Below are 27633 nucleotides of genomic sequence, written 5' to 3' on the forward strand. Positions count from 1 at the left end.
GTCCATAGAAGACACAAGTTGACCAGCGCAGAAGCTGTATGGGCTACATTTATGTTGTTGTTTTTTTGCCTTTTTAAGCTTGACAGGCTATAAACTGTCCTTATATGGAAAAGAGCTGTGTGATGATCCTTCAAAAATCCTCCTTTTGTGTTTCACAGAAAAAATAACAGCAAACGGGTTTGGAACAACATGAGGGTAAGTAAATAATGAGCAATTTTTTTTCAAGTGAGCCTCTAATTTAATGATATTAAAAAACTAAATTCATTTCATTTGGACATTTTAAATGCCAAAACTGTATAGAATTACACATAATCACCAAATAACGCCCTTTGACGCTATGGCACAGAATGATCTAATAGACAGTCAAAAGGCTAATTGGAGGACAGGTAAGGTTACATGTGACAACAATTAAGCTAAGCTAAAGGCCAACTTTATGGCCTCTAGCATTAGAAGTGCCGTGCTAAACAGGGACAACAATAACATCAAGTTCTTTTCTTTGCATGCTGCCTAATTGGGGACCATATGTTTTGTATGTAAATAATTTATTTTCTTTCATTTCCATTTATTTACTATATGCTTCATATTTAAACATGTTTTAACTCATTGTAAATAATGCTGGCAGTGTTATGATTGTTTTTATTGCTATTGTTTTGCTAAGGCATCAACACAAAGATGAGTGTTTACTTAGCATGTAACATTGGACAGAGAGGGAGGCATAACTGTTTAAACTGGTTTAATGGAATACTGCACTTACTCACTGAGGGAAATTTCCCACTGAGACAGAGATGGGAAAATATTAATGCATCTCTATGGAACTGAGGTACTCATAAACTGTTCTAAAATAAATAAATAAATCTCTTTAACAAATCCAGAAAATTTAGAGCTTGTTGCATAATGATTAAGTTTAAGAGTTGTTACCAGTTAATTCTATTTTCACAGTATTAGAAATTAGTGTTTAATACAAAATAAACAAATGAATGAATAAATAGATTAAATGTAATAAATGTAGATCATAAAATTTCCATGATATAGGAAAGAAAGTGTTTGCAATTTTTTTTTTACATTCTCTGTCTGAAATCAGTAGGAGACATTACAAAAAAACTAGAGCAAAGCTCAAAAATGTTGTATTTTGGCAAATGCAAAATACAAATGCAAATGGCAAATGTTTTCATTAAGCTGCCAAAAATTAGGTAAACAAATTAATTCTGCAATTAAGTCCACGTTTACTACACGTTTACTACATGAATATACAAATACATTTTTAACACAATTACAAAACAATTAACTTTGAATAATTTTGAACAGATGCCAATTTTAATTTGCATACAAACAAGACTTCAGATCAGATATTTAGTTCAATGCCTTTAACATCTATGCTTCTTCACAGCTTTTAGGTGTAATGGTAAACCCAGTGCTTGTCACTGTAATTTACACTCTGACCTTTTGTGCATTAACAGCTTCCCAATATGCTCATTACAGACTAAACTAACAGAAGTGAAGACTCCTGCGAGGAGCCTTTGTCAAATGGTGTAAACGCTCAACACCTCCACAACGCACTAATAAAAACAAGCATGTAGATCCCTTCATTTTCTCTTTCTCTCATTATAATTAAGTAGACGTCAACACATTTAGGTTTGTTTGTTTATTTTGTTCTGAAATAATTAAGTGTACAAAACAAACATGTATTGGATTTTATAACATACAATTGAATGCAAACATTTTGAAATTATTATTACTGAAATGTAACATAAATTATATCTTTTTTCTGCTTGTATTTTGAGAATTAACTGTTCTGATGAGAGTAAATATGTCAAAAAAAGTTTTTAGTGTGCAGTAGTTTTTTCTTTGTTGTATGTATGTATGTAGCACTGAATAATTTATTCAAGAACAGAACATTATGAAATAAAGTGTTAGATAACAGAGTAAAACAGAATAATTCACATTTGCCACTTATATTAGTCTACTCTGGTAATGATAATAAAAAAAATCAGTGTTAATATCTCTTGAGATTCTCTCTGCTTAAGATTGTTAAACAATTCACATTAATTGTGCCAGAGCAGTGCCTTTGTCCAATTGGACAAAGACTCTTTATTAACAACCCCAACTAACAATTTAAAAACCCAACCTTTCCAAACCCCCCCCCCTTTTAAAGCCTCCATATACTAATATGGTCACTTTCTCCTTATATGCATTGTGGTGGGTGGAGCTCCGGTAAGCGCTGCTGTTTAGTGTCACTTTCACCGAATTCTTAACTACGGTTCTCAGAGATGAAACAGACAGCTGGCGAGTGGAACACGCTGAATCTCCTCTTGTAAACAGAATCTACAAGTTTTGACGGATTATTTAGCAACTTTCCTGTACAAAGAACTGTCATACGGAAAAAAAAAATATTAGCGTTTAATAATTTTTATTTTATTTACATGCCCCTCAACACCATTCAACACAATCTCGCGTACTCTCTTGACTAAAATAACAATACGGTATCGTATCAGTGTGATGATTGGAAAGCGCTCTTTATTTTGTCTTTTCCTTTAAATAACTTATATTATCTACGATCGCGAGCCGTCTTGCAAATAAAGCAAAACTTCACAAGTGGGATTTCGAGAAGATTGTTAAGATTGAAACGGATATCTTCTCGTATCTTGCGGACATTATCGCGCAATATTGACAGCATTCGGAGCTTCTGAAACTCCAAGATGAACATGCATTTGGGATTTCTCTCACAATAGTTAGCTATGCCACCTTCTTGTTTACTTGGTAAATATTCCAAGACCTCCTCTGAGTAGAGAAGTAAAGTTTCGCTATATCAAGTTTTTCTCGGAGGTGATCTCGTTTGAACTCTCCTCGCCGCTGGAAACGAGTCGCATTGTATCGGTCGTTACCACAGAAAGTGTTGCGGGATAGCATGGCAATGGTAGTAAATCAGTGGCAAGAGAACATTTCGGCTGATCCCGGCTCCCAGCTGCAAATGTGCAGTCAGGAGCCCGGCGGGACACCGGGAACTCCCTCCGGTTCAACCCCGGGCAACGACGCGCTCTCCGGGGACAAAATTCCCAATGTGGACTGCATGGTGTGCGGGGACAAGTCCAGCGGCAAACACTACGGCCAGTTTACCTGCGAGGGCTGCAAGAGCTTCTTCAAGCGCTCGGTCAGACGGAACCTGAGTTACACCTGCCGGGGGAACCGCGACTGTCCCATCGACCAGCACCATCGGAACCAGTGCCAGTACTGCCGCCTGAAGAAGTGCCTGAAGGTCGGAATGAGGAGAGAGGGTAAGACCTACACTGCTGCATGCAACTGAAAGATACAGTTCTGAAAAACCTGAACAGAAATGTAAAATGATTCAAATAATATAGTTGAAGGTAGGGAACACTTTAAAAAAATGACCAAAAATCAAACCATCCTTAATAATGGTTCATTAGTGGCTCTTGAGTTTCTTCTTATAAAGTTAATTTTGGTTGCATACGGTTCTTGAGTTTCTAGGCTATATTGATTTTGAAGATTAAAAAAAAAAAAGTTATTGTGACATTTGGATCATTAGTTTGTTCTCTAAAGTACCAGTAGATGAGTTTCCAAAAAACTAACTATCACTATGGGATTTTGGTTCTAAATGGAACTTTTTGTAACCATATTTTCCACAAAAAGTATAGTTGCTACAATTATTGTTACAAGTGTAAAATGATATCGTCTACAAATCAGCGGAATACTTGTGTAATTTTCCTCAAACATATTTTGACGTCAAAGGTGACAGATCTAAAGTTAAGGGGTTTGAGGGCAAAGTTCCTCAAAGAACTGTTTATTCTGTTGTTCTGTGCTTTTGAGAACCCAGATCCATGTGCTAATGTGAAGAACCTACAATGTAACATCAAAAACTGTTGCTCAAAGAACTCTTTTATCTCTAAAGAACCAAATGCCAACAACAAAAACAAAAAGTTCTTCATTAGTATGATAAACATAACCATTAATGAATGTTTGTTTTATGAGAGATGGAAAGATAATTTTTTTTCTTCAGCTTCTGTTTAAATGTTCATCGCAACAGCAATTTATTTTAATAATGTCCTATTTAATAACTATTTTGTTTCAAATATTTTTTTTTTGACTAATCTCAGCTATTTGCTTTTTAATTGGCCAAATAACATTCAACATCAACATGACTATTTTTTTTAAACAAATGAAACAAGAAATTCCCTTCTTTGCAGATTAACATGAGACTTTAAAATGAGGAGTTTAAATACTAATTTGTCGTTCTCAAAAATGTTTTTTTTTATATTTTTTATTCCATGGTGGTGGATAAGTTGTTGTCCTCTGCAGTTAATAGTGAAAGCCCTGCCAAGTTCCTCATTCATTTGGATTATGAAAATTACTGCAGGGAAAATTCATTTAGTCATGTTTTCAAACTGAAAGAACCAGAGAAAACCTCTTCATTCTCTAGTCTGTTGACCTTTGATGAGCTTCATGTTAGAAGGTAGTTTCAATGACAAATATGGGTCCATAATATTCTGTAGCCACTTTATACTTTGACATTCCTCAGTGGATTGTTGAATTAGAAAATATCAATATCTAGTTTTCCAATGCCTAGTGGAGACCGGGGCTAGTTGTCACAAAGGAATGAAAGTCCTAAGAATTAAAAGTCCAGTTATTCATAAAACATTTTTTTTAATAGAATTTATTCATTATATTTTTTATGTTTTGTCTCTCATAATTGATTTAGTGTTTACATTTTTAAAGAAAAGCCTATGGCAGGCGGTTCCAATGTGACTTACCCCTTATAGTGTGATTAATTTATTTGAAACTAAAATGTAAACGCATTGAAATCATGTGGAATGTCAGCCTTTGTTTTGCACGTTTATTTGAATTTGTGAAAACATCAGACTCCTCAGCAGTTAAGAAAAGACATTGGTTTGCTTTACCTGTCTGAATGCATTCATTTAAATCAATAATATGAATTTTTTCCCCCTTCACTCGGGTTGTTTTGCATTTGTTTAGACAAAATTGCTATAGACAGGAACACATGCAGCCTCGCTTCTTCTTTTCATTCATAAATGATGTCTTCTCTGAATTATGCAATTCAGTCACTTGCAAAGAGAAGCACCTTGTACTGAGCTATTGCATATTATCTGCAGTCATAACACAGTTTGAACCAAACAAACAAAACACTTGGCTCATATACTGTGGACCTTGTGGGTTTATGAGGTTTATGTTTAGTATTCACATATACATATAAACGATAGTGAAGTGTCTTCTAGCACTTATAAAGATTCCTTCCAAGGTTCAAATTGAGGCGGTCACAATCTTTGATAAGTGCATAGATAAATTAATAAACTACATAAATATTATGATATATTCATAGTATGTTATACAGTTTCTGCTTGAGTGTCGTGTCTGGCCTCCTCAACACTGTATAGTATTTTACATAAAATATCCAGAAGGTCTTCTTCTGGCAGTGCATGCATGGATTCACATGAGTGCAGTACGAGTGCAAAATAAATCAGATTCCTACTCCTGGATATTACAGCTTGATTGTCAAGTCCTCTAGTTCATGTAGTCCTTGAGTGCTATACAGATAAATGGATTTGGCATGCTTTAAGATACTCAAAGACATCTTCCTGCACAACCTGATTAAAGGAAGATGGAAATATTAATGTATAGCGAATGGGTAGTTAACAGATATTAAGTATTAAGAATAAAGTTGGGTTTGAGGAGATGCAAGGATGAAGGAAGAATTGCAGCAGGAGTGCGATGCTTATATATCCTTTGATTGACAGGATTAGAAGAACAAGCTGGCTTTATGTTTGGAATCAGTTATCAGACAGATAATGCCTTTGATAGATCTTTGTTAGACTTGCATGGCTTGCTTGTTACGGATGAGGTCAAACGCGTTTCTCTCTAAGGTTCTTTGTTTTCTGCAGTGCTCAGAAATCCCACTCTCTCCTACGAGTTTATCACGTGTGTTTGGTAATAAATGGGGCAGATCACGCTGCCGGTTACACAGATGCATGTATACGCATATACTTTTTAGTGACCTTCTCGTTTAAAAATAGATGGTTTTACAGCCTGATTCCACATGAGAACCTTCTGGGGATGTTCTGTGGAAGCTTCAAAGAAGCCAAAATTGTGTCAATTTTAATGTAACTCAACACAAAGTGAAATTTCTGTAAGTATTTCCTTATCTTCACATTGTTCCAAACACATATGCTGTCAGTAATTTTCTGAAGGATTACTATAGGTTTTGGATCTACACATAAAGGCTCCAAAAGAGTGTTTTTGCAGCATTGCCATAGAAAAACCAGGTAACACTTTATTTTAAGGTAATTACATACATGAATATAATTACATGCAAGTAACCCAAATTCTAACCCTAACCATATAGTAAGTACATGTAGTTAATTAATATGACTCCATACTTAAATGTATAATTACACTGTAACAAGGACACCTTAAAATAAAGTGTAACCAAAGATAATTTTAGGTTCTCCAAAGAACCTTTCAGTGAACATTTATTTTTGTTATGAAGAACATTTTAATAATCTAAACTAAAGAATCTTTTGCCACTATAAAGTTTCCTATTAAAGCTTCTATGGATGTTAAAGATTCTTCATGGAACCATCAACACCAATAAAGGACCTTTTTAAGAGTGCAAATGTAAGTAATAACAGAATGATCTGAAGGATTCAGCTAGTGCGTTCATGTCTTAGATTCACAGAGATGATTTTCCTCCTAGCGCTCCTCTTCTTCGATTGCTCTACCTGTTTTTACACCTTACGGCTGCTCTTGACATGACTGACATTCCAACCTGACAAAGGGCGCCTCTGATTGAAAGAAAGCAGTGTGATTGCCTTGTCAGTTCCACAGGCTTCTGCAAGTACGTGCATCTGCTGGAATGTTCCAATGCGCAAGGTCGTGACCTTTGTCAGAACTAGAAAACGACCAGTGTGGACTGAATGAAGTCTGACACTCACATGCAGAAGTGCTGGCATACAAAATCTCATAGAAAGAGGGACTTGAGCCATATATGGAGATCAGAATAAATAGAGAGATTTGGGGGTGGAAAACTTTGACTTGGGCCAGTATGCAGAACAAAAAAAAAAACACTAAAAAAAAAAAAAATTAAAACAAAAAAAAATCAGCATTATTAAAAAAAAAAAAAAATTGTATAAGATTTCATGCAGAATGGCCAAGGATGGATGCAGCATGCGGGCAGATGCAGTAAACAGCGCATGTCCACCACGTGCTGCTTCTGCCGAGCGTCTCTGAAACTGTGACTTCATCCCATGACCTATAAGTCAGTCACTCCCCATGTGCAGGGTGAAATATAGGTCAATGGAAAGTAAACATTAATAATAGACAGGATCATAGCAAAGTCCAAATGTGACAGTTCTCTGTGGGGTTTGGGTAAATATCACTCTGCCACCTGGTCGATTGGCTAATCCTGCTGTTCAACCTGTTTAAACAGGTGACCTCCGGCAGAGGTGACTCTTCTTTCTGATTTGCTGTGTAACATAAAGCCTTAGGATTCTTCAAACACAGTTGTGTTCAAAAGTTTGAGACCCCTAGATATTATATGCTTTGAACAGATTTAGAATTTTTAGAAATATGAAAAGCTATATATATAAAAAGAAGTAGTTGTGGTGTAAACCATTTTTCACTATATCTAACACAAAAATCAGGGGCATAACAAACATTGTTTTTTCTTTATTGCTATGCTGATAATCATGTTGTTGTTATATTAACTGAAACTAAAACGTAAAAAAAAAAAAAATCATTCATTTAAATAAATCCTGAAATAAAAATAAATAAATATTAGGTGAAAAACTTAACAAACTTGAAATGTTTCCATGGCAAGTACTAAAATTACTAAAACTAAAAATGAAATAAATTGAAGCCAAATATAACTATTAAAAAATACCAAAATGCACATACAAAAAAAAAACTAAAAAAACTAAAATGAAAACTGAAAAAAAAATTCATTTTTTTCATTCATTTTTTCATTCATTTTCAAAAATTCATTTTGCTATTTCAAAACATCAGTCAATTCCATAATACTATATAAATAATACTAAAATAACACTGCTGGTGGTAAAAGAAAAATTATAAACCAAAAAATGGTACAAGAATGCATTTTGACAACTGGTTTCACTGTTCATGTCTTTAGTAACACATTCTGTGAAAGCATGCACTTCTGTTTTACTCAAGTGTGAGTTGCTCCTAATTCAAAATAATTCAGTCAGTAAGGTTTAATAAATCTGTGCACCTGAGTGATTGAATATTTGTGCAGAAATGTGGTTGAACACCCAATGTAACACATTTCTGCTCAGCAAATACTGTGCACCTGTCCCCGCCCTTTTTGTCTTATGGTATGCCAGAGCTCCATCACAACCAGTTTCAGGAGAGAACGACAAACAGGGAAAACACACGAGAAACAGGAAAGTCCAGTTACAGTAACTTTTGACCTCTGAGTGTGAGTCAAGTGTTAATCCTCTGACAAACGTGAAGCACATTCACTTTTTGATTTATCAGAGCCTCATAAGAATGCAAGTGCTTGAGTTTGCTCATTTTACACCTTGGTACATGTACTGGGTTAGACTAACTGAGACTTGTCATTTGCACTTACATGTTGTTCTTTTGTTAGTTTTGATTGTTTCTATTGTCCTTCATTTGTAAGTCTCTTTAAATAAAAGTGTCTGCTAAATGACTAAATGTAACTGTAACGAGAAATGTTTCTTGAGAAGCAAATCAGCATATTATACTGATTTCTGAAGGATCATGTGACACTGAAGACTGGAGAAATGATGCTGAAAATTCAGCTTTGCATCACAGGAAAAAAAAAACATTTGAAAATATATTAATATAAAAAAACAGATATTTTAAAATAACATTTCACAATATTCCTGTTTTTTATTTTGTTTTTTGATCAAATAAATGCAGCCTTGGTGAGCAAAAGGGACTCCTTTCAAAATATTGTACTGACTCCAAACTTTTGACTGGTAGTGTATATTTTTAAAATACCTGTACTATTGTTTGTTCACAAATAACATTTATAAAAAAAATCATTTTCACTTGGTAACTGTATAAAACAGAAAAGGAAAAGCTTCAGTTGTAAATTATACACATTGCTGAAGCATTCATTATGTAGCTGCAGTTTCCCAAACAAAAGTTTCTGAATCCTCACCATTCTGTTTCTCCCTTCCTAAAGGAAACTATGCTTGTATTTCATATCATAATGAGAGGCTTGTGGACTTGTTCCTTCCTTTTAATCTTCATTGTGAGTCCTGATCTTGTGTGATTTCCTAGCTAGAGATTACTGAGTGGCTGTATTGTTGGTCATAGTGGGTGTTTCTACCACTGCATGTCCTAATCTGATTGGTGGGCCGAAGCTGACAATCTCAAATATCGGTCATCTATAGTTTCTAAACACCTTGTTCCTCATTTAGTCATTCTTTCAACCTTAATTCCCCCTTACCATTCATCTGATTCAGGGTTTGCATGTGCTGTTGGCTATTTTTTTTTTTTTATTCAAATTATTAAAATAAAACGATAATGATACTTTCAGGTCTTGGTCTGTCTTTTATGAGGAACAACTGAGATAGAGCTGACACTTCCATGAAACTCTATTATGTCTGTGAAACCTCTGAGCAATAACATTTTCCTCTGTGTTTTTGTCACCCTCTCTTACACACACACAGTCTCTTTTTTCATTCTGTGCTCATTTCATGCTCCCTCTGGTTAATAGTAAATGGAGTTATTGGCCAGACAGCAGGATAGTTAAACAGGTGTTTCCCAAATGGGCACTGAGTTGCATCGTTACAGGAATGGCCTATGTTTTGCCCTTCGCCTCGGGCTGAACCATTTGTTTGAAGAAGTGTGAAAAACACCATTTCACCCATAGTGTTCACTCACTCATTACTCATTGATGGATAGCAGAGGGGTCGGCATCTTTCTGATGGGTTTCACAGATGCTATGACTGCAGTTGCTTAGACATTAGAAAGCAGAAGGGCACTTGATCTATTGTGGTGGATGGATTTGGTTGTTTTTGCAAGTAAACACATCAATATCCTCTTCTAATGGTTCTTTGCTTTTTATTTTCTCCTCCTCAGCTGTGCAAAGGGGTCGTATGTCCAACTCGCAGTCCAGTCCAGGACAGTACCTGAGCAACGGGAGTGACCCATACAACGGGCAGCCGTATCTCTCAGGCTTCATCTCTCTGCTCCTACGGGCCGAGCCGTACCCCACGTCCCGCTATGGAGCCCAGTGCATGCAGTCCAACAACCTAATGGGCATCGAGAATATCTGTGAATTGGCCGCCCGTTTGCTGTTCAGCGCTGTGGAGTGGGCAAAGAACATCCCTTTCTTTCCTGACCTACAGCTCATGGACCAGGTAAATCAAGTTCATTTTACTTAATACATTTTTAAGATTTTTCGATTTTTATTTTCGTATTCTTAAACATTTTTTTTTTTAATTTTGTAACTTAATATATTTTTTAGTTTATCTAATATTTTATAATATTTTTAATTTTATTTATTTATTGAATCAATAACAAAAAGTGGTAAGAGATCCTGGTAACATCAGTCGAAAAGAAAAGTTATTAAAACATTTTTCTTGGGAGTAACATTCACTGTCTATTGGAACATCTATTAAGAAACTAAATTAAAGCAATAAATCGTTATTGTGATTTTACAATGGATGAGGGATAATTTTACTGAAACCCACTTGAACTAGATAAAATGACTGTAATGCACTGTCTTGAGTGGTATATTGCTAACAGTGACAGCATTATAATAAAAGACATCAGTGTTTTTTTTTCATTAATTTATAATTTAATTAAATGTATGCAATTTTTATGCTTAGTAATATATTTTGTTTTTTACTTCTTTATGCACAAGAAAAACACATTTATATTAATGTATTTTATATCTTAAGGTTTTTTTTAGTATTTTTAAAATATTTTTTCAAAAAAGGACTATCTGTTGCAATGTCTCACAGGTGTGGGCCTTTTTTGTGTAGGTGGCACTTTTGCGTATGTCGTGGAGTGAGCTGTTTGTTCTAAATGCTGCTCAGTGCTCTATGCCACTGCATGTAGCACCCCTGCTGGCCGCTGCTGGTCTACATGCTTCCCCCATGTCAGCCGAAAGAGTGGTGGCCTTCATGGACCACATACGTGTCTTCCAAGAGCAGGTGGAGAAACTGAAAGCCCTTCAGGTAGACACGGCCGAATACTCCTGTCTGAAGTCCATAGTACTCTTCACCTCTGGTAAGAACAACTAACCTTAAGGCTACTTGATTTGATTAGTAATTACCTTAATACACCTCAATAATACCATTTAGAAAACACCTGGAACTGTTTCGCTGATCTGTTTAGGTCTAGTTGTCAGTAGACCTGATTATTTTGTGGGGTTTCCAATAGTGTTTGTTACTAACTAAGCGAAACACATAGAAAAGGTACCTGATTACATAACGTACGTTACAGTACAAACAACGTTTTACACCCAAACCATTCATGATGGGCAGGATTTCCCATGCCGCTGCCAAACGCTTTGGTACAGAGCTTCAGATTGAGAGATGTCTTGCCCACTGGTTTAGATTATTTCTGATTCCCTGGTCTACCTGTCAGAAACCCTTTTCCAGCCCAGACCTGCACTGTTCCAAATGGATGACTGAACCCACCACTCTCGATTCGTTTTTTTATCACTCAATCCTTCACGCATCCATCTATTATTGAAACCAGCCAAGCAGCCCCCCCCCTGCCCCACCTCAACTTCCACCAACATGACTGAATTATGCATGCTGAGTTGCAGCAAGAGGGATTCGCTTCAGTCTGGCCGTGACCTACATAACCTCTGTAGCCTTGGGCATCACTGTGATCCATCCTGCAATTCCAGCCAAAGCCCCACTCCACCCCCTGCCGGGATCCGCCGGCATGAGCTAACAGGGACAGACAAACTCTTGTGGCCCATAACCTCAGCCCAAACCTCCTATCACCTCACATCACCCGAAAGGCCTCTAATGTCATCCAGTCGCCCCGATTGCCCGACGCGGTGCGGTGGCAGCTCCCAGCGCGTGTTCACACTGTGAAAAACAAAGAGAGAGGGAGATGCCTTTGCCGTGCAACGCCAGCATGATGGGGACTGGTGCAGAAGCACGCAAGGCTTTACTGACATTACGCCAGGGACTGACGCATCAGTGCCCCCCTTACAAAACGTTGCCTACCGTAACTATACATGTCTTTATTTGGACTCATGGGACAGAAGTGGCGGTTGTGTCCCGCTCAGCGGGGATCCTCGCCCTCATAGAAATATGAAGCAATTAATCTTTTGTTATCAGAACTGAAGCTCAGCAGGATTAAGTGTACGCATACACCAGTGAGAAGTAGCGTGACAAAGAGAATGACGAAGGGGAACTTGCCTTAAAAACGTGCAATTTTACACACTTGATTATTTCAGATGTGTCTTTTCAGTAAGAACCCACAATCCAGTTTGTCAATACACTGATATGATAGATAGATAGCTGATAGATAGATTTATTGATTTGTAGAAAGATGGATAGATGGTTTGATAGATACTGTAGAACAATATTTCTTAAATTTCCCATCTGTTTTTACTTTCTTCTTCAGATGCCATGGGTCTGTCTGATGTGGCCCATGTGGAGAGTATCCAGGAAAAGTCCCAGTGCGCTCTCGAGGAGTATGTGCGGAACCAATACCCCAATCAACCCAACCGATTCGGCCGCCTGTTGTTACGGTTGCCCTCCCTGCGCATCGTGTCTTCTCCTGTTATCGAACAGCTGTTCTTCGTGCGACTGGTCGGCAAAACGCCCATCGAGACCCTACTGCGGGACATGCTCCTTTCTGGCTCCAGCTACAACTGGCCTTACATGCCCGTCCAGAGAGACAGGCCCATCTCACTCCATTACAATGAGAATGGGCCCTGATCCTGCCCCCATAATCCATATCACACCCCCGCCGCCATGGGGTCATGGCCGATGCAGAGAATCTGTTAGCAAGCCACGCCCCTTTCTGCCACATCATCACCTGCTTACTTACCTGAAGCACCAGCTGTTTGTTCCATCAAGGGGAATGGACCACAGCGCTCATATAGACACCGAACTGTTTCCTACAGAGGTTTTCTATGAATGAGGACTGAACGAGAACATCCATTCCTGATTTTGACTCAACCAGAAGCCATTAAAGCTGATGCCAAAACTTTACTAGAACAGCTATTAGATGGACCTCGAAAACCACTTGTATTAACAGGAGAGTCAAGTTTCTGTCTGTTTGTTTGGGGGTTTGTATTTCACCCCAAATACAACCGAGAAAAAGGCATGACTCTTGCAAGACTCATTGGAGAGAAAGCCATTGCCAAAGTAGGACAGGCAACTGAACTCTCGGGAGCATTTTGTGGAATTGATGACTAAGGTGAAATTTTGTTTGTCTTGTTGATTTTTGCATTTAGGTCTCTGATGAAGTGGGAAGACTTGAAAGAGGCACTTGAAACCAGCCAGATAACCCTCACTTTCCGTGCTTTTCTCAGCTGCATCCAAATAATCAGCACACCTAGACAGAATGTTGCCATGTCAAGCACAACATGCGTCTTGTTAAATACAGGTGTTTATCTCCTGTAGCTTCAAGAAAAACACTAGGGTAAAATAGGGTATTCTGGGACATTTGTGAAAGTCCGGAACATTGAACATTGTCCAAGCCAACAAAGTCTATGCTAACTGTACCATATTCTAACTGGGTTGTCATAGGATGAAGTCTTGCTTGATTGTGTAAAGTATTGAGGTGGCAGTCAAACATGCAAAAATGACCCAGCTTACCCTAATTCACCCGACAAACTCAAGACCTCAATTATGCCAATAGTCTGCCTTTGATGACCAAGTATATTGTGTAGCATACTGTAGGTTTCATCAAGTATTTTTGTTATTTTCTTGCTCGTTTGGATATGTTTAAACCCCATTGTCACATTTTTTTAACATGGCACTACAGCTTTTAAGGCAGCATTTGGATATAAAAGCCATTGGACCTTTGAAAGCAGGACCTGTTGTATTAGTTCACAGAATATTTCTATCAAAATATGTTTTTCTGTATTTTAGGTTTGAAGAAATGAATTAATTAAATAAAAGTCTGTCATTCACTGAATTGCTGCTGTTGTTGTTGTTTTTTTTGTGTGGTATTTTGTTCCTGTTTGTCATTTCATTCTCGTATTATTCTGGTTTGGGCCACTCCTTAATAGCCTGTTGTGCATAAAAAATGGATCTGAACCCAAAATGCTGATGTGTCTGACTGACTGAAGCAGGTTTTTCCTCAGGTATTTATCTCCATGGCAAAACGCGTTCCAGGTCAGTGTTCCCAATACCATGATTAATGGTTAAGAACCATTGTACAAAGATATTTGGTTATATTTGGATTGGATTTGCACTAAACAGGTCAATTTAAATCAGTTGACTTTATCACATGACTTCTAGTCACCTTGAAACATTACTTCATGTTTGTCAGTCTTATGAGTGGGTTTTTCCAAAATGCTAAAATATTTCCTTATTTTACTTAGTTTGTTACTTAATGGCAGTTTCTTCCATTTTAGACAGTAGGGCTTCAAAGCGATAGTTCACTCAAAAATTACAATTCTGTCATTAATCACTCACCCTCATGTCTTACCAAACCCCTAATACCTATGTTCATCTTCAGAACACAAATTAAGATATTTTTGATGAAAGCTGAGAGCTTTCTGACCCTGCATAGACAGCAACGCAACTACCACGTTCAAGGCCCAAAAAGGTAGTAAAGACAACATTAAAATAGTCCATGTGACATCAGTGGTTCACCTGTAATTTTATGAAGCTACGAGAATATTTTTTGTGTACAAAGAAAACAAGTCTTCATGTCTTCAACGCGAGAATAAACTGTTGAATAAATCTGATATTTTTGTTTTCTTTTTGCACAAAAAGTATTCTCATAGCTTCATAAAATTATGGATGAACCACTGATGTCACATGGAATAATTTAACAATATCCTTACTACCTTTTGAGGCATTGAACATGGTGGCTGCATTGTCTATGCAGGGTCAGAAAGCTCTCGGATTTCATCAAAAATATCTTAAAGCTGCAGTCTGTAAGTTTTGCCTCTTTGTCACCATCTCTGTTTGAAAACCTGCAATTACAGCTATTTGCGGAATTATCTACTTTGCGTGGGTTGTGTACAGGCATGGCTCCAGCGCGGAAGAATACAATGTTTTGAGGAGTATGTGTGGCTGTCAGTCACCACACTGGTGTGGATACTGTGCCTAGGAATCACAGATTCTAGCCTACGACTTGGAATATATGACCCAAATTAGATTTTTCACCGGATATTGTCATCTGAACAAGTAACAACTCTGCCACTTTTGTTCTGACCAACTGAGAAAAAAATATTACAATAAATCACACTACCAATGGTGATTAAATCTAATGATCACTTACCGCACATCACATCTAACTGTGCGAATTATTACTATCGTTACACTTTCTTTCTCAAATTGTTAATGTTAACAACATGAGCATTGCGTGTATGTAGTGTGCATTAGTGTTACATGAAGATTTCAATTTCTGTACGGTCTAATCTCGAATTGTCATACCATTTGAATTTCATTTTAAGAAATTATTTTAATCCAAAAAGCTAATTATTCTTCCTTCAAACGGTTTCTTTTTAAAATACAAAAATGTGTGTAATCCCATGTAGGTTATCTGTAATCAGATGCACATTTAAAACTGGTATGTAATTTAAGTCACATGTATTTCATAAACACATAATCCTTTCTGGATTACAATCCGCCATCAAAATGATAAGTGTATATACAGTATAGTACAGTGCACAAGACATCTAAATATTTAATTTTAAGATGATGGAAAATCATTTAACCTTTTTTCATTCTTTTGGAAAATTCGCTAATGCATAATGTTCAGACCTCTGTTGGCAGGGTTATAAGTCATGCTTGTGGCCTTGTGGCCTCCAGACCCCTTCCAGCAATAGAGTGGCTAGTACGAAAATTTCTTGTACTCTTATTTCAGACCTGTCACTCCAGTTCAACAGTGATCTCTTCACCTCAGCAACATGCAGTATTTCCTAACTGTGAATATTAAATATATTTGCAGCAGCATGTGCCCCGTGGGTAAGTTAAATGTCTGATTGAATGTAAATGCATATTGGTTTTTATCATCTCATACATATTTCAAGCATCTATAAGGATGCTTGTATTTTACATCTTCAGTTCGATAAAAATCCAGCTTCAGTTTTACCATTGTTTAGACTCTGACATGTTTTAATAGACACTGTGGCTTGGTTAAAATGACAAATCTGGTGTCAGGCCCCATAAATCATTCAGATGCGACAGTGATTGTTCCAAACTCTACTATAGCAAACAAATGGGGTGTTGTTGAGCAGTGCTTGAGTCATGCACACGTTTAACCTCTAATTGATGTGACAATCTCAATTTAACAAGAGGCCTGGATGAACTATAGCAATGGACGTTTCAGATGTTAAGAATGAAGTCGCCCGCAGCTATAGCGCTTAAACTTGAACACTGGCCACAAGGGCAAGCGGTCTGTCTCTTGGAGGGTCGGCCAGTCAGATCAATAGTTGAGACGTCAAACTGAATTGAGGTCAGTCTTTGTGCATACGAGGTCTCTCATTTTTGGCTATCTGTCAGGAAGCCAGCTGCTGAAGCTGAGCTCCTGCCCTGCGGCGGGTTGAGGGAACACACAAAGACGTACTTGAGAAGTTTGGGACGATTGCTTTTTGGGGGTGCTGAAATCAAAACCCCATTTATTTAGGTGTTTTTCATTTGAAAATGAAATCCATTTCGTTTTCCAAACCGAAAATCCAGAGCAATCACAATCTCATAAAACTAATGACCGTGACTAAAAGAAATTCCCCCAGCACAGTCACTGGGACCGAAACATCCGCAGCATTTTAACAAAGTCGTCCACCCTTCCTGTAGCTGTTATAAATCCTTAAAGAGGGCCTGACGAGGATATGTGGCAATGGCATCAATATTGATGTGGGAAAAAGTCCTTCCAAAACCCAGTTAAGCTGCAGGGCATCAATATTGATAGTGTTGCGTTGCCAACTGCCCCAGGGTAACTCTCAAATAGTGATTACCAAAACGCAAGAGTTTGATTATAACACTCCCAGTTTAATGATTTGTAAATCTCCCTCCAAATTGTACTCTTTAGATTCTCAAATGGAGATTCAAGGCTGGTCTGTATGTTTCTCATTCTCCTATTTGTGTAATCTGTGAATGATTCAATATTCGCCTGTATTCTAATTTTACTAGCCTCTGAGAACTAGACATCTCTTAAAGTAACCATTCACGCAAAATTGCACATTAGCATTTAGAATCAAGGCACATTGCAGTGGCTTGACATTATGTTTCTCACAAATGCTTTTGTATGGGTCCAGATGACTAAATGTACAGTGCTTTTATGTAAATTTTATGCATTCATTTACATTTATAAGGTTACAAAATACTTTTATTTCAAATATGCTGTTCTTTTGAACCTTTTTAAATCAAAGAATCCTAAAAAATGTAGTATTGTTTATATAAAAGTATTGAGTAACACATTGTTTCCAACATTGATAATAATAATGGCACTGAAGACTGGAATAATGATGTTGAAAATTCAGCTTTGCATTGCAGGAATAAATTACATTTTAAAATATATTCAAATAGAAAACAGAATTTTTAAATGATAATAAAATTTTACATTATTTAGTATTTTTAATGTATTTTTAGTCTTATATATAACTGAGTTCCAAAGGTTTCTCGAAAGGCACAGTTTCTGCTTGCCATTAGCTCAGTTGTTTATTTGTGTTCACGAGGGCTCTGTGAGTCACATACTGAACTGATGCCCAGTGACACACATTGCGTTAAAAGTTCACTGATTCTAGACAATTCTATAAGAGTGGACAGAGTGATTAAAGCGTCCTGGATTCACAGGATTTTTCTTGGCTACATGTTTGCGGGCGAATTTCCCAGGGGGTTTCTTCTTCCTGTTTCATTATGATTTCCATACTCCACATTAATGATATCATACTCTTGCTGTTGCCGACCCCTCTGCTGGAGCATAGATATGATTACAGTGATGCAGTTTCTGGGTCAGTAAGTTAAATATTTCAGATGGTTTATTTTTAGGCACGTCTGTTTCCACTTTGTGCATGCTCTCCCCCCGTTTTGCTTTCCCTCAGTCTCTCTCTCCCCCCTCCTTTCTGGCTGTCTTGGCTTTGGGCAGCATTTGACCTAGAAAGTCATCATCACATGGCCTTAAGGCCTGTCAATGTTACCCAGAATTGGTGTGTGCCATTAGCAGAAAGTGCTGTGTATGATGAGGTTATAAGCATTTTCATCTTGCCACATTATAGTGGGGTCCAAAAGTCCATTTGTGCATTAAATGCTTGTGTTTTCCTTTTTTTTTCTTTTTAATTAAATACTGTTTAAAATAAAGAAGTTGAACTAAAATTTATTTATAATTTATTAGCATTTGACGTGTCCACTTTTTGCTTCAATAATAGCAGCACTAAAGCTGACATGAACAAAACCTGATGATCCATGTACAAAGAGTATTAACTTTGCCACACATAAGTGTATTTTTAATTAGTAACCTGAAACAATGCATTTAATTATATTAATATTACATTTTAAAATAATATTTAAATCAAGTATTTAATAAATTATGTATTTAAAAGTTAAATAAATTCTAAATAATTTTCAAACAAATACTAATTTACTACTAAAATTTATTTAATTTATTACTTTTTTAAAGAAATTACTACTTTTATTCAGCAGTGATGCATTTAAGTAATCAAAAGTGACAGTAAAGACAATAAGATTTCTATTTCAAAAAATATTACTATTATTAATACTTAAATATCTTAAAATAAATACTAATACTAGTTTCTTTGTTTTAAATTTATATTAAATAAATTATTATTCAATTTTATTTGAACATTTTTTTTTACTACATAATTGACTACATAATTATTACTTAATTTTATATTAATTCATAAAAAATATAAATTTCTTATTTATGTTGTGTAAAAATGTTGATTTTTTAATTAATACAAAATAAATTATGATCTAAATTATTATCCAATTTTATGTTAATAATTATGCTCTAAAATAAAATTATTAAATAAATATTAATTTCTGATTTATTTTGTTTCAAAAAGTTTCTTTTTTAAATGTATATAAAAAAAATATTATCTAAATTATTACATTTTATATAAAATAAATTATCTAGGTTGGCATCAATAGCCCGCAGTGACCCGAGTTTGATTCCTGTCTCGAGGTCCTTTGCTGATTCCGCTCCCCTCTCTCCACCCAATGCTTTCCTGTCTGCTCTCTACTTTCCTGTCCATTAAAGTCATAAAAGCCCATAAATATAACTTTAAAACATAATATTATTATATTAATATTTTTATATTATATATATATATATATATATATATACTGTATATATATACTGTATATATATTTTAATTATCTAAAAGTTATTAAATAAATATTACTACTTTTTTTTCTTTTTTCCAAAATGTTATTTTAATTATTTAATTATTTATTTTAATATTCTTATAACTTTTTATTTCAAGGTTTAAATCAGGTTTTAAATCCTATATTTTCAGTTTGGTCTGAGACTTTTGGACACAGAGAATGTTTTTTGGCTGAGAATGTTTATAACTTTTTAGTCATTTGCATGAGAGTTTTGCATGCACAGATTCTGTAAACGCCTGTACTGTACATCACTAACATCACTATCTGCCCTTTGCAGAGCTGCACATTGATTCCTGATCTCTGTGTGAACTCCACTGTCATTACACCAGCACTGATGGATCTACTACATTAGATCACAGTCATATTCTATTGAGTTGTTCGGTACAGTAAGGACAGGGTAATTGTTGCAGAGATGACATGCCACTGAACTGTTAACAGAAAGGGAACGGGTTGAGATGAGATATAGCACTCAGTGCTCATGGCCTTTAGGCAAATTTCCTATCATGTTGACAACATATGCCACTATATGCTGTGTTTGTCTGAGCAGTTAGTATCTGCATGTTTTGATCAATTAATATGTTTACTTAACTGATTTTTAAAGCAATAGTTCACCCCAAACTGGGGGAATGGGGGATATAATGCTTGAAAAAGGACAAAAAAAAGAAACAATTGCCGTTAGGTATTTATATGACTAATTTGATGTACCAATGCACCTTTTTTGAATCTGACATAAACAAAAATAAGATCTGAGATGCTTGGTTGTATAATGACTTCTCTTCTCCTCAGTTAGGACTAAGTTGTGACTTTGAAAATCCCTTGGAAATCCTTTACCTAATTTTGTGTTCCTGTTTTTTTTTTTATTATTTGTAAATTTTTCATTATGCTATGTTGTCAAGAAATTTTGGTTTCAATCTATTTGTCAACTTGTTTTCTTTCAATTAACACAAGTTTTGTATTTCTGTATTTTTGAAAGTGATTGACTGTAGGCTTCACTGATCTGAGCTTAACCAAAAAACTTTGAGCAAAAACTGAGGTGCATGAGCTCAGATAAATGAGGCCTACAATGATCAATCAAAGAAATACAAAACATGTGCTAATTGAAAGAAAACGTTAATAAAGTTAATATAACTATTGAATCCCAAATTTGGTAAAATAGCATCATTTTATTTATAGAAATTTATGAGCAATTATTGTAGGCCATGCATTTTTGACTTAGAACACCACATATGTAACAAGTTGGGAAGTAAATCCATAAAAAGTACAAAAATTATACTTTTTTTTTTTCTTTAGAAAGTTTTAGTCCAGTGCCGATAACATTAACTAGCATTTCTGGCATAAAGAAAATCCTCCCCGGGTCAAAATGACCCAAACACAAATGATTTTTCAGTCTTTCTACTTTTTCTGCAATTACATTTATTTGAATGTGTTACATGCCATTTTTTATTATTTATGAAATTGAACATCAAATTTGAAATTGTTTAGCCATTTTTTAAATTATCTTTTTGGAGGTCGATGGTAATAGTCTCTATGTACTCTCGTTAATATTCTTTAAAATGTCTCCTTTCATTTCCCATGTAAAAAAAAAAATTGCATGTGTTTGAAAAAATACATGAATGACATCAAAGTGTCATAAAGTAAATTCAAAATACTGTTATTTATATATATTAGTATCTTTTGAACATTTTGTGGGTCACAGTATAATGACCTCACATGACACTACCTCTTGATAACCTGCTCTTAAATACGTATTTAATTTGACGCATTTTGTATTATTGTAGCATGCAGTTCCACACCGGAAAAAATCAAGGGGCCCGTCTGCTCGTAATAAATTACACATGCACTGAATTCATTAGTCTGTGTTCTGTTTTGTCTTGTGCCCTCAGCATTTTTCATCACAGACACACAGCGATTCCAAGCCGGTGCCACAGAGGTTGATTGTGTCTCTGCCAGCCCGTCACAGAAGCCCCATCCAACTTCTCACCTGCAGCATTCTGCTCTGTGGATCTCACTCAAGGGTAATTGGGAACTCACATTCTGGGACCAGCTCTGCCTTTGTTCCCCTGCTCGGATGCACTGACCCGGATGTGTGAGGTCGCAGTCATGTTAATTGGCGCGGGGTGTTGCAGCTGCATGATTCGCGGTGTTTTTCCACGAGTCTGTGTGTGTGGAAATTGCTCATCGGAGTGAATAAATCTGTTTCCAGAGAACAGAGGAGCACTATGAGAAACAAACACATGCTGATTTAACACATTTAGGAGTATTTATGTGCAATTACACTTTGATAGTGTATCATTTCTATGTATGTTGTGTAAAAGCTTTCTCTATCATCATCTCGGAGTGTAAAGCACAAACCTCCGGGCCGTTCGATGGCTCCCCCACCTGTCCATCTGTCATTAGTCTCTGTGGATCCGCAGTCAGCCGGCTCTGTTCCGGACAGGAATAGTACAGCTGTCCCGGCGGACTCTGGCCTGTCCCGCAGCACCTGTTCTGACCTCAGGGACAGTTGTCTCTCCATTTGTTTTGTTTTTTTTGCCATGGCAAGGTGTCCTTGGCTCTGGGCTGCCCTGCTATACAGTAAAAACATAACGATTTATGAGTTATCAAAGTTTTTTATGGCTAGTGTGATGATATATAAATATATATATATATTGCTTTCTGCAATGGCTTTAAAAAGAAAATAATTTAATATTACTTTCATCAGCACAAAATGGCATTCTAACCCGTTATTTCCATAATGTTATGCGTTTCTCTTTTACAGGAAATTCTGCTTCTACATCTGCAATTCTACAGAAACTGCATATCAGCGCCCTGGCAACCAGGATACTGCATAGCAACACCCTAGTGGTGAGTTTGGCACAGACATTATTTATGTGCCACTACTGTAACCACCAGCCATTTTATAAGTTTCATATTTTTAACTGTGCAGTTATGCATTATATCCATATCCAACAAAGTTAATAAAATCTTAAAAGCTCATGGGAATGGCTTTAATAATCTTAAAAAAAGAAAGAAAGAAAAGGAGAAAAATGACACAGTAGTTATCTATTTCTATTTTTTATATATATTTAATTTTCCTAGTACAAATTACTTTCTATTAAATGTTTTTAAAATCCTTTATTCAGTTATCACAAATGACTACAAAATTCATTATGACCCCAAAAGTCTGAAATCCTGGCATGGATTTGTCCAAGGAAGCCCCCTCTCAGTCTGGTCTGGGGACTGTTAAGCCAGTCAGTTCTTCACTGCCTTCCATCCAGGACCTTGCTCACAAACGCTGTCTGGCCAAAGAACCCCACTCATCCTCACTATGGACTGTTTATGCTGCTGCCCTCTGGAAAAAGGTTTCGCAGCATTCGGGGCAGAACAATAAGGTTCTGCAATAGCTTTTATCCACAAGCTATTAGACTTTTGAACTTACTGTCAATGGATCTCATTCAGTGGAATGAGATGGGGATACTGCAATAATTGTATCTATTTATGATGTATTTATTTAAATAATTGTACTTATATGTGGCCACTTAATAAGTGCAATAGTTTTGTTTTTAGATGCTGCTAATCACCTTTATATGCTGCTGTTGAATGATTTTATATTCTTAATTCATGTTGGAGCATTTTTTAATCTTATTTTATACTTTATTTTTTAAAATATATAGATTTTTTTTTTACAGTAGTACATGTTTTAGTTATGTAGCTTTTCTTTATGAGCCAGTGAAACAAAATTACGTTCATATGTGCATCCTACATGTACAGTTAAATGACAATAAAGCTACGTACCTATGATGCTGAATATTCAGCTTTGCATCACAGGAACAAATATATTTTAATATATTCAACTAGAAAACAGTTATTTTAAATTGTAGCAATATTTCATGTTTTTACTGTACTGTTAATCAAATAAATGCAGCCTTGGTGACCATAATGGACTTATTTCAAAACATTACAATCTTTTAATGACCACAAACTTTTGACTGGTAGTGAATTGGATATATTTTTAAAGTCACTATGTTGATATTCAGTAACCCGGTATTTATACAATCCAAAGTGCATTTTCAAATCTTACTTTGAATAAGACAGGTTAAATCAGTTGAGTCAGGTTATGTAACGCCTGTGCTTTCTATGTCTAGCACACTGCTAGTACTCTTGTAGTCTAGTATGTACAGTACATCTCCTGTAGGTCTCTGTTCACCCCTGCTTGTCACCCTCCGGCTCACATTTGCCCCACTCCACAACACAATACTGATGTTAATGGGACTCTTACCAGTAATTCAGCTTTTACCTATAAAGTGGAGTTTGTGCTAGCGTTGTTAGTCCCTCCCTTGTGACATTTGCAACAGAATGCCAAACAGAGACAGGAATGGTATGTTCGACACTGACCCGTCCATGACCCCTACCAATCGCAATTTGCAATCGCCCCGCTGGGCGTGTCGTGTTGGGATGGTTGCATATGTTGCTGGTGCATGTGTATACTATTGCATAGTGTTGCAGGAGATTTAAAACATGAACTCTCAATGCATCTACCTGCATGCAAGCACACCGCAAAAAAAAAAAAAAGTCTATTGCTGATTTTCAGCTCTGCCGTTTTGCGCATGGCTGCAGAGAAGGTGTGAGAAAGCAAAAAAATTTGTGCATGCAGGGGTGAATAGTGCGAGGTGTGTATAAAGTGCTGGTGTGTTGGTCCCAGGGTTGGCCACCCCTGTTTGTAACTCCCAGGGAGATATGTGACCGACGCTCCTCAAGTTGAAGGTTCATCCTCAGTTCAGTGGAAGGTTCACTCAGCGGTCAACAGGCTATTTCGCTACCAGGGCACTCTCGCACTTTCTCACTCCACTCCCCCCCCCCCCCCTTCTGGCATTTTCTCCTTATTTTCTGGTTGTAAGTAATCAGGCAATACTAACTAATATGTATTAAACACCAAGGCTGGGTTGTTTTCACCTTCATTGTTAAAATACCAGTAACTCGGCTTATTGCAGGTGCTTTTTTCTAATTGAGCTCAATGTTTGTCTTCGCTGAGGTATGGTTTTTGGCTGTTTAATGTATCATTTAAGTGGTCCTTGCAGGCAAACAGATCTTTTGAACATACTGGCCTGGCATTGCTGTGCAATTTTACAGTCTGTTTGTCTCTCATCAAAATGCAATGACCTATTTCAAGGCTTAATTTACAAACAATGAACTGATGTGTTTAAGCACGTCAGCTGTAGCCCCATTCTTTCATATGATGGAAAGGGTGAATAAAACACTTTATGCCATAAATAAAGTAGAAAATTACATTTCAAAATCCTGGGCTGCATAAACTTAATGTAATATTATAAACTGAATAAACTCTATTCATTTTATAATATTACATAAAACATATATAACAATATTTTATATATATATATATATATATATATATATATATATATATATATATATATATATATGTATATATATAAAACTTAAAAGAAATTTGTATTTATTTTAAAAAAAGGGCTATGTATTTTTTTTCTTTTTTAATTCATTTAATCATAATTAGTTATGCATTTAACCATGTTGCCAATATGTAAATTATATAAAATACAAAATAATAAGTACTATTAATATAATTATATTATATATATATATATATATATATATATATATATATATATATATATATATATATATATATATATATATATATATATATATATATATATTATATATATATATATATATATATATATATATATATATATATAAATTGTCCATACAGATGATCCAAACATTTCTCTAAATATTTTGTGTCCAGCAGAAGGAAGAAAGTCATACGGGTTTGAAATGACATGAGGGTAAGTAAATTTTGATATAATTTTTTATTAACTCTGTCTGTAATAGTGAATGCAGTGAAGTATATCTATATCCATATAATTCTATTCTATCATAAAATCATGTGAGTTTTATGTGCAAAGGCTGTTCCATCTTAAAGGATTCATTACTATTACTATTTTGACTTACTGGCAAATCATGCCTCATGGCTATACAAATATATAATCTATAGAAATTGTATCATTTGCTGTGAGTTGGTGGTGATATAATGTTAAGAAGGCCATGACTTCATGACACAGGCTGAAGGTTCTGTCTCAAACAAGTGTGACCCAGCAACCAGAAGCTTATCAGGATCACAGTCTTACTGTGATCACAGTGGCCTTTAGCACAGCACTTAACCTCCGCTGCTGGAGAGGAGAGGCTCTACTATTAGTGCACTGCAGATCGCTCTGAATGCAAACTGTCTACTGAATGACAACTGACAAGTAAATACTGATCAACAAAGGACAGAAGTGTGCATTAAATTTTCTGCAGTCAAGATGGGTTGTTTCATTGCTTGTTTGGACAGCTTAGCTTCCCACATTGCTCATATATATATTTGTGTTGCATGACTATAAGTAAGGTCATTTTAATACAGTAAGTTACTGACAATTCTTTTTTTAAAAACAACTTTTAATTACATATAAATGAACGAATGTATTAACAAAATAAAGAATGAATGAAAGAATGAATTTAATATTAAATATGCAAATTATATTAAAAAAGTCATATTAACCTTTTTTGCATTTAATCATAATTATAGTTAGTTCAGCTTTGAACTATTAACTTACTATAACACTAATAAGACTAAAACTATAAGCATATGGCGTATTAAATCATGAAAAAACACCATTCAATTAATCAGCATAAAAAAAAAAAATTAGTTTGACAACCGTATCATAAATACTAATTGCATACATATATTTTTCTATGCATTCAGTAACTTTACTTTTGCTTATCAGTGTGCAACAATAAGGAAAATTCCCAAATAAAGAGGAAAATCAGACATGAATATCATAAAAGTATGCCCAAATTGGGTGCAAAGAAATCTCAGTAATGTTTTTTTGCTGTTTTCGCTCATGCAAGAAAGATCCTATCAGTGACAGAAAACCAAAATTGGTTGACAGTGTAAATGTGACCTGTGTATGAACATTAATACTTCAGGTTGACTGTAATGCATCAAAAATGTCTTATTTGAATAGCAGGCTGTGCTGCTGGCTCTCTGCCTGACTGTCTTTGTGTATTGCTGAGTTTCATTTCGCGCGAGAGATCGAAGCTCTTCTTTATGGCTTGAGTGCGACCTTTGTCAACCCCTGTGAATTAGCTAGAAGCGTATCAGCTGCGCCGGGCTTTTTCTCGACCGTCCTATTAGCTGAGTAAAGCAAAGCGGGGGTCACCTTTAAGTAACCTTATCTTGTAATTGGGTTCAAGGTTAAGTGACCTGGGAGCAGAGAGGTCCAGGGTTAAGGTTGGGTTGACGGGGATGGAGGCAGCATTTAATCACATATGGGGGAAGAAATCAAGGAGCAGGATTCAACTGTCTGGGTCAGACCCGATCTGACCGCGGGGGTGAAGGGAAGTTGTCAAGCAGCCCATATTCAAGCCAAGGTCCTCAAAGCTTTTAACCTTAGCACAAATCGATACCGGCAGCGACGGGCTAATATTTATCTTACAGATGGGAGTATTAAACGAGGCCTTTGCCAGAGCTTCCCTCGGTGGACCGGTAGCATCCTGAAGCTCCTCTAATTGAAATGTATGCGGGAAAATGGCCGATGAATGAAAAACAGCCCTGACAGCTTTTCGCTCCAGCAACTGCCCCACATTAACTGCCCACAAGGAGATGAATGACCAGCGGCGCAGGTTCAGCCGGAGCGACCCATAGACCCGTCCACTGCCAAGGGCAAGGAAATTGGCTAGATTAAAGAGCTTGTAAATAACGAGTCATAAACATCTGCCTTTTAAGCTCAGCCGTCCAAGTGGAGTTTTTCATCTACCCATTGAGCTTGGATAAGCTGTGCAGTATGACTATAAAGAGAAAAATACATATTTTTAATATTGTGATTTTAAATGTGTGTTACTATATAAGTTACATCCTCTTTTTCCTCATTCTTTGCTTTAAAATGACTTATTTATACAGCACATATTTAATAATATTTTCATACAGATTTTGTTGCCAATATGAAATTATGCTATTTTGAATATTGCAGTCATCTAAATGTGATTTGAGTGTTTTTTTTTTTTTTTAAGGATCTGACTGAATTTTAAGTTTTACAAAAATACAGTTAAAACTGTT

General features: G+C 36.0%; 1 protein-coding gene across 1 annotated transcript; it reads left to right on the top strand.

Moving 5' to 3' along the window:
- Positions 1-2466: 2466 nt before the first annotated feature.
- nr2f5 (nuclear receptor subfamily 2, group F, member 5) lies at positions 2467-14143 on the top strand. Its single transcript, XM_042741684.1, has 4 exons — positions 2467-3272; positions 10096-10376; positions 11004-11250; positions 12610-14143. The coding sequence occupies exons 1-4, from the start codon at positions 2906-2908 to the stop codon at positions 12924-12926; spliced, it is 1212 nt and encodes a 403-aa protein (XP_042597618.1). The 5' UTR covers positions 2467-2905; the 3' UTR covers positions 12927-14143.
- Positions 14144-27633: the final 13490 nt, after the last annotated feature.

Source organism: Cyprinus carpio, chromosome B16 (genome assembly GCF_018340385.1).
Source record: "Cyprinus carpio isolate SPL01 chromosome B16, ASM1834038v1, whole genome shotgun sequence".
Lineage (NCBI taxonomy): Eukaryota > Metazoa > Chordata > Actinopteri > Cypriniformes > Cyprinidae > Cyprinus > Cyprinus carpio.